The following is a 13,635-nucleotide window of genomic DNA, read 5'->3' as shown; positions in this document are numbered from 1 at the left end:
CTTTGTTTAGGATCGTTTAAATAAGTTCATATACCTTGTACCATAAAGACTATAAAGAATAGGATAGTAGGTTAACTTTATGAGCATATCATTTGACGAGGTGGACGCCAACAATAGATGGCAGTAGAGAGTTGGCGTCCACAGTATGTCTTTTCTTACTGTACGTCGTAGCTTGATTTACGTGTTTTCTTAGCTTTGGTTGTCGAATTACCCCAATAATATACCTATCTAAATTATTATGTTCAAACCTTAAGCTGTGTTGTAAAGCTTCTTATTTTGGGTGCCTATAGCAAAGTTGAGTTTCGTTGGTTGTGCATTTGGATTATTTTTTTATTTGAGAATCTTTGAACTTGGTTATATTTTATTTTTAAGGTAAGTGGATATTATTACAATTAATATACATCACTACTCTTTTAGTTAATATATTGAAATTATAAGAGGCGCTAGATGTATAAATGCTACAGCTTACAATTTCGAAAAAAAAAACAACTGTATATTTAACGAACTACTTACTAAAATGTATTTATATAACAAATACTCACTTCTTTTCAATTTCTTAGAAATGGCTGGAAATAAGTGTGTTTATTTCATTTGTGGACTAAGTAAGAGATCCTACAATTAAAATGTACCGATTTCCTGTGAATGACCCTACCAGATGTCAAAAATGGATCATACACTCGGGTGAGTTATTCTTGAGACAATTAATTTTCATAAAGGAATAAAAAATAGTGAATGTGAATAAATGACTTTTACAAATGTTCAATACTAAACATAAGTAGGTATTTAATTATCGTCAAATAAAAGATAATTCGTCCAATAGTTTTTTCAGATAATGAGTTTATTTGTATTATGGTCGCATTGCATATTATACGAGTACAATGATTTACTACAAATTCCAAATTCATTCAATCTTATAAACTTATCAAAAGTACTTGAATCATACCTAAATTTAAACTTCGAAGCCACCGTAGTAAAGACACACAGAAGAGAATAAAACATTTTTGAAAATATTTCAAACTTATAAATAAACACAACTAACCGAATACAAAGGACTAAACTTTAATATTTCATAAAAATTGAAATAGTATTTTTTGTTATTTTTTTATGTTTATAAACTAAGCACATAATAATAAGGTAGTGTGTCTGTGTGTTTATATTTGGGAATTATCCTGTCAATGAGGCAAAAATTTCACCTGTTCAAATGTATATGTATATAGACTGTTTTTTTATCACATATTATAATATGGTTATAATATAATATTCTATGCCATAACAGATTGACAAAATAGTAACAATTAAGGAGAAATTTATAATTTCCTCCATTCTCAAGTTATACATGAAAATTGTGCTTTTGTTTTATCCAGCATAGAATGTTTGAATGAAATAATATCAAATACTAGTTTTATTTGAATACAAATTTACTATAGACGTGTACCAACAAATCTTCGATACAACGTTTTGTGCCTTCACGGGGCAAACATATAGGTTTTTAATGAGGATATGCTTATTTATTATCATTATTAGTCAATAATCGTTCCGACGATGATATAAGATACAATTAGGGAAATTCCAAATAAGGGTGCTACTAGCCGTTATTCCATTTATGCCAGTTATTGAAATGAAAGTTTTTGAACATAAAAAAATACTTTACCATAACCATTACAATGAATATGTATGTTAACATTGATGTTCCTTATTTCAGGTAATGCTGTTTTGGCAAACCTAAGCCCAAAAGCTCTAAGAAATAAGCTGATCTGCAGCAAACATTTCAGTGAAAATATTAGTCAATATAAAAGATTGTCTACTACTGCTGTACCATTTCGCTACAAAAATGAAGGTTCAGAAAGTGAATCGGACAGGGAAAATTTGGATGAACAAATAATCCAATTGAATGTTTCCTCACATCCACAAACATATTCAAATAGTGATTTTATTGCCCCAATGATTCATTCCAGAAACATTTACATGACAGATAGTTCTAACAGTAACCATGAAGATGAAGAGTGGTTGAAAGAGTTACAGAACCTTCCATCTTGTTCTATGGGAATTGGAGGTAGGAAACAGTCATTGCAAGAAGAAAATGAACGGTTTAGAAAGGAACTAACCAATGCTAGGAAAAAAGTCAATAAGAAAGCCTTTCCCTGCCAGTGAAGCTCTAGTTCTCATGATCAGAGGAATCTATAGCAACTGGAAAATTCCTATTGCCTACTTTGTATCGAATGGTGGGGTGTCATATGCTTCTTTATGGTGTATGTGATTTATCAACCACCAATCAGAGACTCATAAAGCATTTGGGGGTTAACAAAAACCAACCTTATTTTTTTTATATTGCGTTAGAAACAATTTTTTGAACAATAGTTCTCTCTCTAGCACTCGCTTCATTAAATGTTGAAAAAAATTCATCATCCGAACAAACGGATTCATCTACCAATTCAATTTCCTCCGAGGTACATTCAAATGTTATTGCGACGTTAGAAAATTGTTATTTAATTAAAAAATGTTTAGATCGCTTCAATTGCAAAGACTGTAAAGTCAGTTTAGAAGCTTCTGATGACATTAACAGTGGACAAGAGCTTCTTATATTGTATAAGAATAATTATTTAAATAATAAGTGTGCATTGAAATCTCCAGCAACATTATTGAAAAATTTCACCATGGTAGTACTTAATAGCCTCGATAAAAATATAGGGAAAATTTCAGATAATAAAATAATATTGAACTTGAAAAAGAAAATTGTTGGAAAAACAGAAAAAATTCTTCCCGAGTGGTATGAAACAAATGCAATCTGTGGTTGTAGTCATAGGCAATACATTTTCAATTTACTATTGCGAACTCAGATTTTCAAATATTGTAAAACTTTTTCAAGTTCATTAAAAACTAGACAAACTAAAAAAAATGATAATTTATCAATAATTCAGCTTAACTGAACAACCAATATATTTTTTTGTCTCTTTTGGTATATTATGGTATTTTCTTCCTGTTTTTTTTTTTTGGTAAATCAATACAAAATCTCTTTTATGTCAAAGTTTCGGTAGCGTTGATCCAGTTACCGTTATACTATACTATAATGTTTTATAAAATTGTTGTTCCCTAGCTGACATTAATGAAAAAATTCGAAAACTAGAACATCAATAATATTATATATTAGTATATATAATAAGATCGTTTAAGACTGATGCAAAAAATTGTCGTACATTTTTCAAGGTCCATTTACAGTAGATTATATTTTCGATAAAAGGAGAAAATTGAAATATTTGTGTGGATTGTGGTTTGATTTCCAATATTCAACAACAAAAAGAATAATGAATAACCAATAATAATCAACGTTTTTATTTATAGTAGGTGTTTCAATAGTAAATGTGACCCAACTTGACCCAAGAATATCTAGAGGTCATTGCGAGTAGATTTCTACATGTTATACTACATTTTTGGGGTTTTACAGTCTTCTTAACGGAGATTCAGGTTGTTTAGTGGATTTTGTCCATTTCTTTCTGAGGTCAAAATTAAGAGCTACTTTGTATATATTTTCTTGATAACACATAGTCCAAATGGGTCGGGTACTGGTTATAAAAAAAAATAATTTCCAGAAAACAAAAATATTAGAATATGAATAATGTTTCGAAGCAGCACAGTATAATACTTTCTAACAAACATTTTGAGAATTTGAAAAAGTTTTAAAATTACAATAAATTTACTCTATTTGTTGGCCATTTGAATTTCCCCCACTAACAATGTTGTAGCTGTAAAATGCACAAGGAATATATACAGGACCGTACTACTTGTAGTTTCTGATAATTTTTTCAAACGCTCAGTCTATAATTATTATAATTTTATATCAACAATTTCATTAAAAGTGTAGTTATTATTGTTACTTTATTTAATATTTCTGTTCGATATTTTCTAGTAAATTCATTTACTAAAACTTTAAGTGTTTTATTTAGTTATCTAATATGAAGGATGCAATTACCTTTTTTTATTTACATTCATTTATTTCAATTTATTCATAATGTAGGTACTTCATAACTTCACATTGTATTGAAAATACAAAATTTTAACTCATCCTACTCTATTTTTATTGAAATTCGTCTGATTACAATTTAACTGAAAGTCCAAGCATTAGGTAGTGCCATAAGTATTTATTGCCCAACCGAACTCTGACCTGTTAGAACCGTCATGCTAAAAAATCATCATCTAGGGATCTTTAGAATTATAAGCAACAAATAGATTTAGTAAATTCCGAACATCGACGACGGTATTTCTCCAAGAAAGGACATATTGCACAATTGAAGAATTCGGCAACAATGTACTGTCGGTTCGAATTTCGAAGATAAAGAAAACTTCACATTTAGTTGGGGGATCTTTTAAAAAAAATTTAGTAGTTGAAAATACTGCTGATTATTTCAATGGTACTAAGCTAAGGGTCATTTTTATGAAGAACGAGCGTAAAAGTAACTAGATGACGTGCAAAATTGCCTCAAATGGTTTTAACATTGTCACTGTTCTACTATCCTATACTTTATACATCGTTCGTACTCTATCTTTAATATTAACTCTATGGTTAAACACAAATTGGATACAAACCACAGACCTAATGCTAGGCCTGTTATACAAACATTAATTGGAACAAACCTTAGGAAATGATATGTCAAAATGCCACATCATAACCGATATATGAAAATAAACATAAACAATTTTGTAATTAATTTACTTTTAAACATTTTTATTGATCTATTTATTACATAAAGTACGCGGATTGAGTATTCGTTTTAAATATTTGCTATTAAATAATGCAAATAAATGATAACATTGTTACTGTTAATGAATTTTATTATCTTAAATTTTCATGAAAATAACCGAGTTATCTTTAATTGATTTATTTTTAACGAGACCGTTGAGTGTATTTTATCTACTGCTAACAAAATGGTGAAAGTTCCAACAGTTAAATTTTACAATGGTAAAGAAATACCAATTTTTGGATTAGGAACATGGAAAGTAAGTGCTTATAAAGTTATTTAATAAAACTTACTTATTATTGAATCCACCATAGAGTAATCTTTCTTTATATATATATATATATATATATATATATATATATATATATATATATATATATATATATATATATATATATATATATATATATTAACACAATAAAGTTCATTATATGGAAAGTATATCACATATATAACACAATTTACTAATGTATATATTAAGCCCCAAGACCAAAAACGGCCAATTGCGGTTTCAAACAATCACAATGCGTTATGGATCTTCCATAATATCCATGTTGTGATGTGTTAGGTATAAAAAAGTCTTCAGAGTGGTTAATATTTTTACCAGAATCTGATGTAGCTGTTTTGGGAGAGTCATTACACGAATTATATGAAATAAAGTGTTAGCCACCACCCTAACCTATATGCTTCTGATGTTAAACTGATCGAAAATTGGTTAGGTTTGGTGGTAGCTAATATTTTATTTCATATAATTTGTATAGCGACTCTCCCAAAACAGTTACAGCAGATTCTGGCAAATATTGAACGTCCAGAAGAGAGAAAGATATTTTGGAGAATTTTTATGTAGGATAAGGGAAATTTTTTGTAGGAGGAAGGTTTGTTAAAGAAGTTGTCCTTGATATAGGAGTTGCTCCTCTGCAGAGCTGGGGTTGTGGAGGTTGCGCGGGGTTAAAAATGGCTATTCTCGATTTAGGGATAGATATATTGTTTATGCTTGTAATTTTTTTTTTCAATTTAAATAAGGAGCAGGCGGGTCCAGCTGCGTTATTCACTATCGTCGGCCGTTTAGCTGGAGAACCTACTCACCAGGTTACAGGGAAACCACAGAAAACCCGCAACACTGAAGATAGAAGAAGTGTATGTAGTTTGGTTTTATCTGATATATATGGGAGAATTGTCTAGGAGAACTCAGAACGTATTGTGGCTCTTATATAATGGCTTGACACCATGTCATTCATCAATCAAAAAGAACAGAAAGAATATGACGGTGCTGGATAAACGAATTTGCGGAGTTTTTTTGTGCAATAAAAAATCTAAATATATGCACAAAATATCAGTAGCTGAAAATGCGTGCTTAGGTTAGGTTGAGAAAAACTTTATTAGTCCTTGTTCCTTGAGAGATGCCAAATTCCTTTTAGGCACAATCATGTAGTTTGTGATAGAGTATCTGGTAAAAATTTGAAACCAATCGGGGGTTTTCCTTTTTTGGAACTACAGCCCTAAGTACAAATAATGTGAATTTCCGAGAATTGCCAGTAACATTAAACAATGTAAGGAAAATGAAGTTTATTATATAAAAATTATATTCCAAATAAAGAGTTTAGTATAGGATTCAGACGACTCTTTGATTTTATGCAAATCATTAATATATAAGAATTAATTTCAATTCTAATCAGACATGATATCTCAATGTTACAGTAATTAGATGAATCTGATAATTTTTGATTGAAAAGTAAACTATTCCAATATTCTGATAACATTCATTATAGATATCAGTAAAATATGTTATATAATAAGTTCAAGGAGAACAGAAAACAGACAAATACTTATAAATATTTAATCAGTGTTGTACTAGCAAGATTTTTATCAAATTTAATTATTTTACATTAAAAATAAAGTGATAATTTGATGCTTCATTTATGGTAGTTGAAAAATGTTAAATACTTATATTTCCTGTACTTTTTATTGCTTTCAAATTATTAGGAATTAGACTGGTAACAACTTTATAAACAGTTTACATGATAAATATATGTAAACTTTATTTTTATATGGTAAATACGTAAAAATAAATGCATATTTTTAGTGATATGATTAAGTTTCAGTAAAATAATATAATCAAATGGTTCCACTCATTTTAAATTGTAAAATACAAATAAAAAGCTTATGAGACTGGATAGTATCAATTAATATTTCTCATCTTTACTTACCTTTTATACTACCTGTAAAGATAGTAATGGTTTATTATTGCTGTTTCGATCAACATTATAGGTTAATGATGGCTTTGTAGTAGTTTTGATACATAATTATCGTGTTTTCCCAAATAATTTGTTCTTAAAAGAACAGTTTCGTGGTAGACGAAATTGTTGACGGCAAATTGACAGCATACATGTTGCGTTCGGCTACTTACATCAGATGACTCTGACAGTAGCGTTCGGCAATCTACTTATTTCGTTCTCACTGCTCGGTTTGCGTTCGGTTGTATAAATTTCAGAACACTCTGAGTAAGACCTCATTGCTCTAAATCTTGAAAAACTTGTTTTGACTATTGACCATTCGATTTTTATCATTTATTAGCAATTTTATTCGACCGTTGTTTGTACTTATGTGTTGTGTGCATAGACATAGTAATTCTTTGTTCCACTGGATGGTGATTGGTAAAACGAGATAAGGGAGCAGAGCAATATAATGATGGAGGGAGTACGATACAATAAATTATAACGAACACTTGACAGAGATAGCTGTACCCTAACATTCTTTGTAAATCAACATCCTTAATAGGTTCTTGGAACAATTTCTTCCACTAATTCAAGATTTTTTGGAGTGATAACTATCACATAATCTCCTACACGTTTGTCATCATAATGAGGCTGGTCCCAGCGAAAATGATGAACATGACTGAGTAGTCATTCGAGATGTACTATAATGAAATCGATCGAAGCAGCAAGTTGAAACTTTGTGTAAAGCTTGTTGAGACTTGTCACTGATGTGTGCGTTAGATTTTTTCCGAACGCATTCTATTTACCATATGATGCCAGGAACTGATGGATTGTACTACGTTGAAATAGTGTAGAAATTGTATGTATGTGTCCCCCTTTCTTGCTGCGAGCATGTGGGATGGCTGTAGTTGGCAGAGATCTTTGTCTTCTATTTCATACACCCCCAGGTGTGATGCTCTGAAGTTCCGTAGTGTCTCACGCTTCGAGGGAATGTAGTTTGAGATTTCGACTTCTGCACAACATAATCTGCACACTTTTAGCGAGTCTGCCAGCTACTTCGTTTAGAAGTTATTTTAAATTTTATTATTAACAGATAATACATATCAACAAGTAGTTCTATCACCTATATAAGAGGATGTTATTAATAATCTTCTGTTATAGTCGAAACCAGGTGAGGTAACTCAAGCCGTTAAAGATGCCATTAAAATTGGATACAGACTCATCGATTGCGCTTATGTATATGGAAACGAAAAAGAAGTAGGAGAAGCTCTGTCGGCCGTATTTGCTGAAGGTATCGTCAAAAGGGAGGATGTTTTCATTACCAGTAAACTATGGAATACATTCCACAGACCTGACTTGGTTGAAAAAGCTCTTAAAGAAACTTTAACCAATCTGAAATTGGATTATCTAGATTTGTATTTGATCCATTGGCCTATGGCTTACAAAGTAATTATCTATTTCATTATAAACAACACCGGTCAAAAGTTTTTGTCCACCTCGTAGTTTGCGTAATACACAACAAATAAAAATAATACGATGGCTTTTGATATTTACATTTCAAAGAACATGTATAGACAAGAATATATAAAGGGTAGCGCAAAAAGAACGCATGAATTTGAGTTGAGTGGTGGGAGGAATGGAGCGGAGGGGTGGGGGCTGACTGTTTTGTAGGTTAGAGGCCCAATCTTAGTAGCAATGGCGCAATGGACCTTCGTGTTTTAGCTGTTGAACATTTCTTCAAAAGTAATGAGTCTGTTGTTACTGTCCAACGGCTTTTCCGCGCAGAGTTCAATGTTCCACGAAATGGTTGGATACCCGATCGCAACACAATACTTAGTTGGGTTGCTTCTTTTTGCACAACTGGAACAGTTATGAAGTAAAAGTCGTACCCGCACGGCGCGAACTCCACAAAGTGTCGACAGAGTTAGTGCGTCGGTTCTTCAAAGTCCTCGCCGCTCCACTAGGTTCCAATGAACAAAGTCATAAATTGGATAATCTAAATATTGTATTTATGTGAGTCCATTTTATTTGTAATCAAAATAAAGCAAATTGTACTGGTTTGAAATTCATGCGTTCTTTTTGCGCCACCTTTTACTAATAAGGTTTGTTCCAACCTGCTAATCTGGATCAATCTTGGAATGGTTATTGGAAGCGTTTAAATGATATTTTCTGCGCCATCTCCGGCTATGCAAGGGTCTGCTTAAGTCAGTTGGGACGCAAAACAGAATTATACGTATAACGGTAACTGCCCAGTGGAAACACGTAGTCTCTATTGCGCAGAATCGTCGCCGTACCAAGGACGGTTTTTTAATGGGTTGGAACGAACTTATAATAAAACTACAATCTGTAATTGTAACATATTTCGTTGCTCAATTTTGACATTCTCTATAAAAATTTTGACAAATAATCGTCGTCTATTTGGTCCCATTTATTCTTCAGGATGGTGGTGGGAAGTGAAACTAAAACCCTGCTTTCTGATTTCCCTGTCCAATTTGTCCCCCAACAACTCAATCGGGTAGAAGTCGGGCGACTATGACGGCTGAATCATTACTTTCAGTATATTTTTCCTTTTCAATTATTTCAAATACTTTTTACATCAGGGGGGCAAAAGCCGGCCCGTTGAGAAATCCTGCATGCATTGTTTTGAATATTTAATGTTAGTTTTTTAAAAAATTACGGACATATTATACAGGGCACAAATTATTCGCACGACAATTCATCATTAACTGTCAAATTTCTTTAAAATGACCATTGTATTGTTTTTGTCAAGAGAATTTCTCGGGTAAAGAAAAAACTCCACCTAAAACATTCATTGTCCGTGGCATACGGTCCCCGGGCGGGATACATTTTGAACATCTCATTATAGCCCGCGCTTAGAAGTATTTGCTCATTCCTGCTTTACACGGCTTCGAGGAATGCTTGGGATTCACCTTCAATATTTTTGATAGTATTCTTTCTCCTAAATCCATTCAATTTTTATCAGATCTTCAGTCGCCCTTTCTCCAAAACATCTTAAAACCATTACCCAACTCCCGCCGTAGTTTACTCTTGTCATCACACATAGCTGTAAAATCCTCCATACAAACACTCTTCTATAAGACCCAAAAACCACAATCTTTGTCTCATCACTCCATAAAACTCTCCCCCAAGCTTCATGCGTACAATTTTTATGTTCTTTAGTCCAGTGCGAGGTTTCTTCATTGCCATCCTTCCAAACATATCAGCTTTCTTCAATCTACTTACACTAAACAATACAATACGTTCATCCTCAGTTGTGATCGGATGTGATTTTTGTGAGTCGCCCTGAAAGTTTCCCATCGCCAAAGCTCCTGGTGGATGCATATTTTTTCACGTTGTAGTGAACGGTACGTCGAGGTATTTTTAATTCGATGGCAAAGGTGCCTAGACCATGAAGGCTTTTGATTAATAGTTCCTTGGTTTTATCCATTTTAAAACTTGCAAGTGTGAATTTGCAAGAACGAAAACAGTTTGTATACGAACTTCACAAAAAGATGTTTTGATCCAATAAGTATATATCACAGAACGTTCTTACATCTTATAGGACTAAACTATAATCATAAACACCGAAGAAATGCGCTCGTTTAAAGTAAACAAATAACCGACAACGTTTCGACCTTTGCTTGACAATGGGAAATTGAAATTTGTTGAAATGTATTATTTTGAAATTTAACAAAAGGATTATGGGGTGGACAAAAACTTTTGAGTAGTAGTGTATAATACAGTGTTTCATTGCTGGGTTATTTAATGAATTTGCTAGGAAGAAGCTGAACTTTTCCCAAGAAGAGAAGATGGTACAATAATTTTCAGTGACGTAGATTACGTCGATACATGGAAAGAATTGGAAAAATTACAAGAGAAAGGTTTAGTAAAATCAATTGGATTATCAAATTTCAATGAGAAACAAATCGAACGAGTACTGTCAATCGCTAAAATCAAACCGGTAAATCTTCAGGTTAGTAATTACAATAATATTTTTACGTTTTTTTAATGTTTGACTAGAAAAATAATTGAATAGATATTATTAAAAGGTTATTGTTGTGAAAAAATGATGATTTTAGGTCGAATGCCACCCTTACCTCAACCAAAAGAAACTTATCGATTTCTGTAAGTCTAAAGGTATCACCGTAACTGCTTACAGTCCCCTTGGTTCTCCAGATCGTCCATTCGCCAAACCAGGCGATGTTGAACTATTGAAAGACCCAAAACTAACAGACATTGCAGCCAAATATAATAAATCACCAGCACAAATTTTATTGCGTTTCCAAGTTGATAGAGGAATCATAGTAATTCCTAAATCTGTTAATAAAAACAGACTTCAACAAAACTTTGATATTTTCGACTTCACTTTGAGTAGTGAAGACTTGGCGGTTTTGGATAGTTTCAACTGTAATGGAAGGATACTTAAACTTGAAGCGTAAGTGGGAATCACGGAGTGATAAATCAAATTCATTTATTTATTTTTCTATTTTTTAGAGCAATTGGACATCCTCATCACCCATTTGAGACACAATGATTGAATATATTTAAAAAAATCACGTTCTGCGATAAAATTCTATACTAATAAAGTAATTTGGTATAATTAGTCTTCACTTACTTCCATTATTCTAATTTTCCGTAATAATCCTTATTTCTTATCGTTTTTGTTACAAATATTACTACAAATAATATTTGAATACTAAAAAACATTTTCACCAATAACTTTTAACAAAAATTAACTAACAATTATTAACAGATTCAAAATATAACAAATACACTTGAGGAGTCCAGTTGCAAAAGTCGCTAATTTACTTTTTTTTAAATTTTGAGCTGGCAATGTCAATCGCCAGCCAATTCTACCTTCTATCGTTCTGTCTACTATATACGGCGCCAAAACCCGCTTATTTCCTACAAAATCAATCACAAAAGTGAAATTGGTTGCAAAAGTCATTAATTTATCACGGCGTTTGACTCCATAACTCATTTATTTTCCGAAAGAGGTTAGTTGTCAAAACTCGTTACTTTTCATATAAAATTTCATGTACCGTTGCATACGTCATTCATTTCTCATTTTTGAATCTGACAATATCATGTTTGACGTTTTACTGTATCAGTGATCGTGAACAATTCAGTCTTCGGCGTTTGTGCGGTTAGAGTGCCGGCTTTGTGAAAAGGTAAATATGAGTGCGTGAAAAATGTAATAATCGTATAGTTTTGTTAATCTAGCTGTGGTTTACAGAGATGGGTCGATGTGTCGGAGATTACGATCGTGGGAAAGGAAGAAAGAGAATTGCAAACAAAAGGGAATGGAAAAGGGAGAAGGCCAAAAGGATTCGGTATAAACTTTGTAATATTATTCAATTATCTCTTTTTATACACAGGTATAGTGCTCATGCGCCTCCACAACTCCCTTCTTGTAACCACAAGGACACATCGTCATTTAAGTGTGCGAAACTCACGCAGCTTGACATTGAAAATTTCCACAAAATGTTGTATGCAAACAAATCAAAACAATCACAAGATTGTCTGTTGCTCAAGTACACCAATCAATCGCTGCCGAAAAAGCGAAGTGAAACTGTTGATGGCAAACGAAAAGTTGCTTTAACTACAACATACTTTGTCCCGAGAAAAACGGGAAACGTTAAGGTCTGTCAGAAAACATTTCTGAATGCTTTGCGGGTATCAAAGGACAGAGTGCGAATTTTGTGCCAACGCCACTTCCTCAAAGGAGAAACGCCAAAGGAGCGGCGTGGCGGATATCGAGTTAACCAGGCATTCGCTGAAAAAAGACAAACCGTAAAAAATTTCATCGACCAGTTGCAGCCTGTTGAATCGCATTACGGGAGAGATAAATCAACGCGTCTGTATTTACAATGTGATCTCAATATCAGGAAGCTTTGGAGGCTGTACAACAGTGCACAAGGAAGTTCCTGTTCACAAGTGAAATATGAGTTTTTTCGCGGTATTTTTACCAAAGAGTACAATATAAGCTTTAAAACTCCAGCAACTGATGCCTGTTCAACATGTATAGAACTTCGGCTCAGTATTCAAAATTCAAATGGTGCCGAAAAAATTCATAACATGACTATGTTACGAGTTCACCGCCTAAAAGCAAAGGCATTTTATGATGAGCTGCGGGCAAAACAAAAATATGGTTCTAATGGGAATGCTAATGTACTGGCTGCAAATGAAGGCACCTAAACATGTTAAAATCATTGAAGTGGTATTTCCGGTAGTTGGACATTCATTTTTGCCGCCAGATCGTGTTTTCGGAAGAATTGAACGGAGCATTAAAAAAAGAGAATCTATTGTCAATCCCAATGAATATATTGAAATTTTTGAGGAATCCGGCACCGTCAGACAGTTCGGTGCCGGTTGTATAACAACTTATTGGTATACAACTGGAAATCAGCCCTTGGCAAAATTCTTAAACCCACAGCGCAGTGGCATTTTAAAATATCACTGTGTAAAAGAATTAAAATATTAACATCGTCACGTCAAGGAACGACGGTCGTTAAAGGCGAAATTTCCTATAAGAACGAAGTCTCATGTTTTCGTTCTCTTCTGAAAAGGGGTTGCAAACTCAGTGATTTAGATAAGCACCTAGAGATCGTTCCTCCTGGAGTACCATTAAAAAGTGCCAAAGTGAATGATATACATAAGTTACTAGAGAAGCACTTTGGTAAAGA

The 13,635-nt window shown here is 32.8% G+C and overlaps 2 protein-coding genes and 1 long non-coding RNA gene across 3 annotated transcripts; all 3 read left to right on the top strand.

Annotated features, from left to right (window-relative positions):
* The first annotated feature begins 118 nt into the window (after window positions 1–118).
* Window positions 119–2,896, top strand: LOC130900513 (uncharacterized). The gene is made up of 3 exons (XM_057811205.1): window positions 119–372; window positions 561–681; window positions 1,703–2,896. Exons 2-3 carry the CDS (start codon window positions 624–626, stop codon window positions 2,149–2,151), a joined length of 507 nt encoding a protein of 168 aa, XP_057667188.1. The 5' UTR covers window positions 119–372; window positions 561–623; the 3' UTR covers window positions 2,152–2,896.
* A 1,752-nt stretch (window positions 2,897–4,648) lies between these two features.
* LOC130900512 (aldo-keto reductase family 1 member B1-like) lies at window positions 4,649–11,549 on the top strand. The gene is made up of 5 exons (XM_057811204.1): window positions 4,649–4,992; window positions 8,111–8,395; window positions 10,728–10,922; window positions 11,029–11,384; window positions 11,444–11,549. The coding sequence occupies exons 1-5, from the start codon at window positions 4,921–4,923 to the stop codon at window positions 11,481–11,483; spliced, it is 948 nt and encodes a 315-aa protein (XP_057667187.1). The 5' UTR covers window positions 4,649–4,920; the 3' UTR covers window positions 11,484–11,549.
* A 361-nt stretch (window positions 11,550–11,910) lies between these two features.
* Window positions 11,911–12,248, top strand: LOC130900514 (uncharacterized). The gene is made up of 2 exons (XR_009060193.1): window positions 11,911–12,120; window positions 12,186–12,248. It is a non-coding gene; the product is annotated as an uncharacterized LOC130900514 (long non-coding RNA).
* The last annotated feature ends 1,387 nt before the right edge of the window (window positions 12,249–13,635 follow it).

This window comes from Diorhabda carinulata, chromosome X (assembly GCF_026250575.1).
Source record: "Diorhabda carinulata isolate Delta chromosome X, icDioCari1.1, whole genome shotgun sequence".
NCBI classification, from domain to species: Eukaryota; Metazoa; Arthropoda; class Insecta; order Coleoptera; family Chrysomelidae; genus Diorhabda; species Diorhabda carinulata.
Note: the sequence above shows the minus strand (reverse complement) of the source record. Positions and strands in the feature narration are given on the sequence as shown.

Bases quoted from the DNA above. Each gene is read 5' to 3' on its own strand.
- LOC130900513 (XM_057811205.1), top strand. From the start codon at position 624: ATGTACCGATTTCCTGTGAATGACCCTACCAGATGTCAAAAATGGATC. The intron at 682-1,702 runs GTGAGTTATTCT...TCCTTATTTCAG, and splicing joins AAAATGGATCATACACTCGG to GTAATGCTGTTTTGGCAAAC.
- LOC130900512 (XM_057811204.1), top strand. From the start codon at position 4,921: ATGGTGAAAGTTCCAACAGTTAAATTTTACAATGGTAAAGAAATACCA. The intron at 4,993-8,110 runs GTAAGTGCTTAT...CTTCTGTTATAG, and splicing joins TTGGATTAGGAACATGGAAA to TCGAAACCAGGTGAGGTAAC. The intron at 11,385-11,443 runs GTAAGTGGGAAT...TCTATTTTTTAG, and splicing joins AGGATACTTAAACTTGAAGC to AGCAATTGGACATCCTCATC.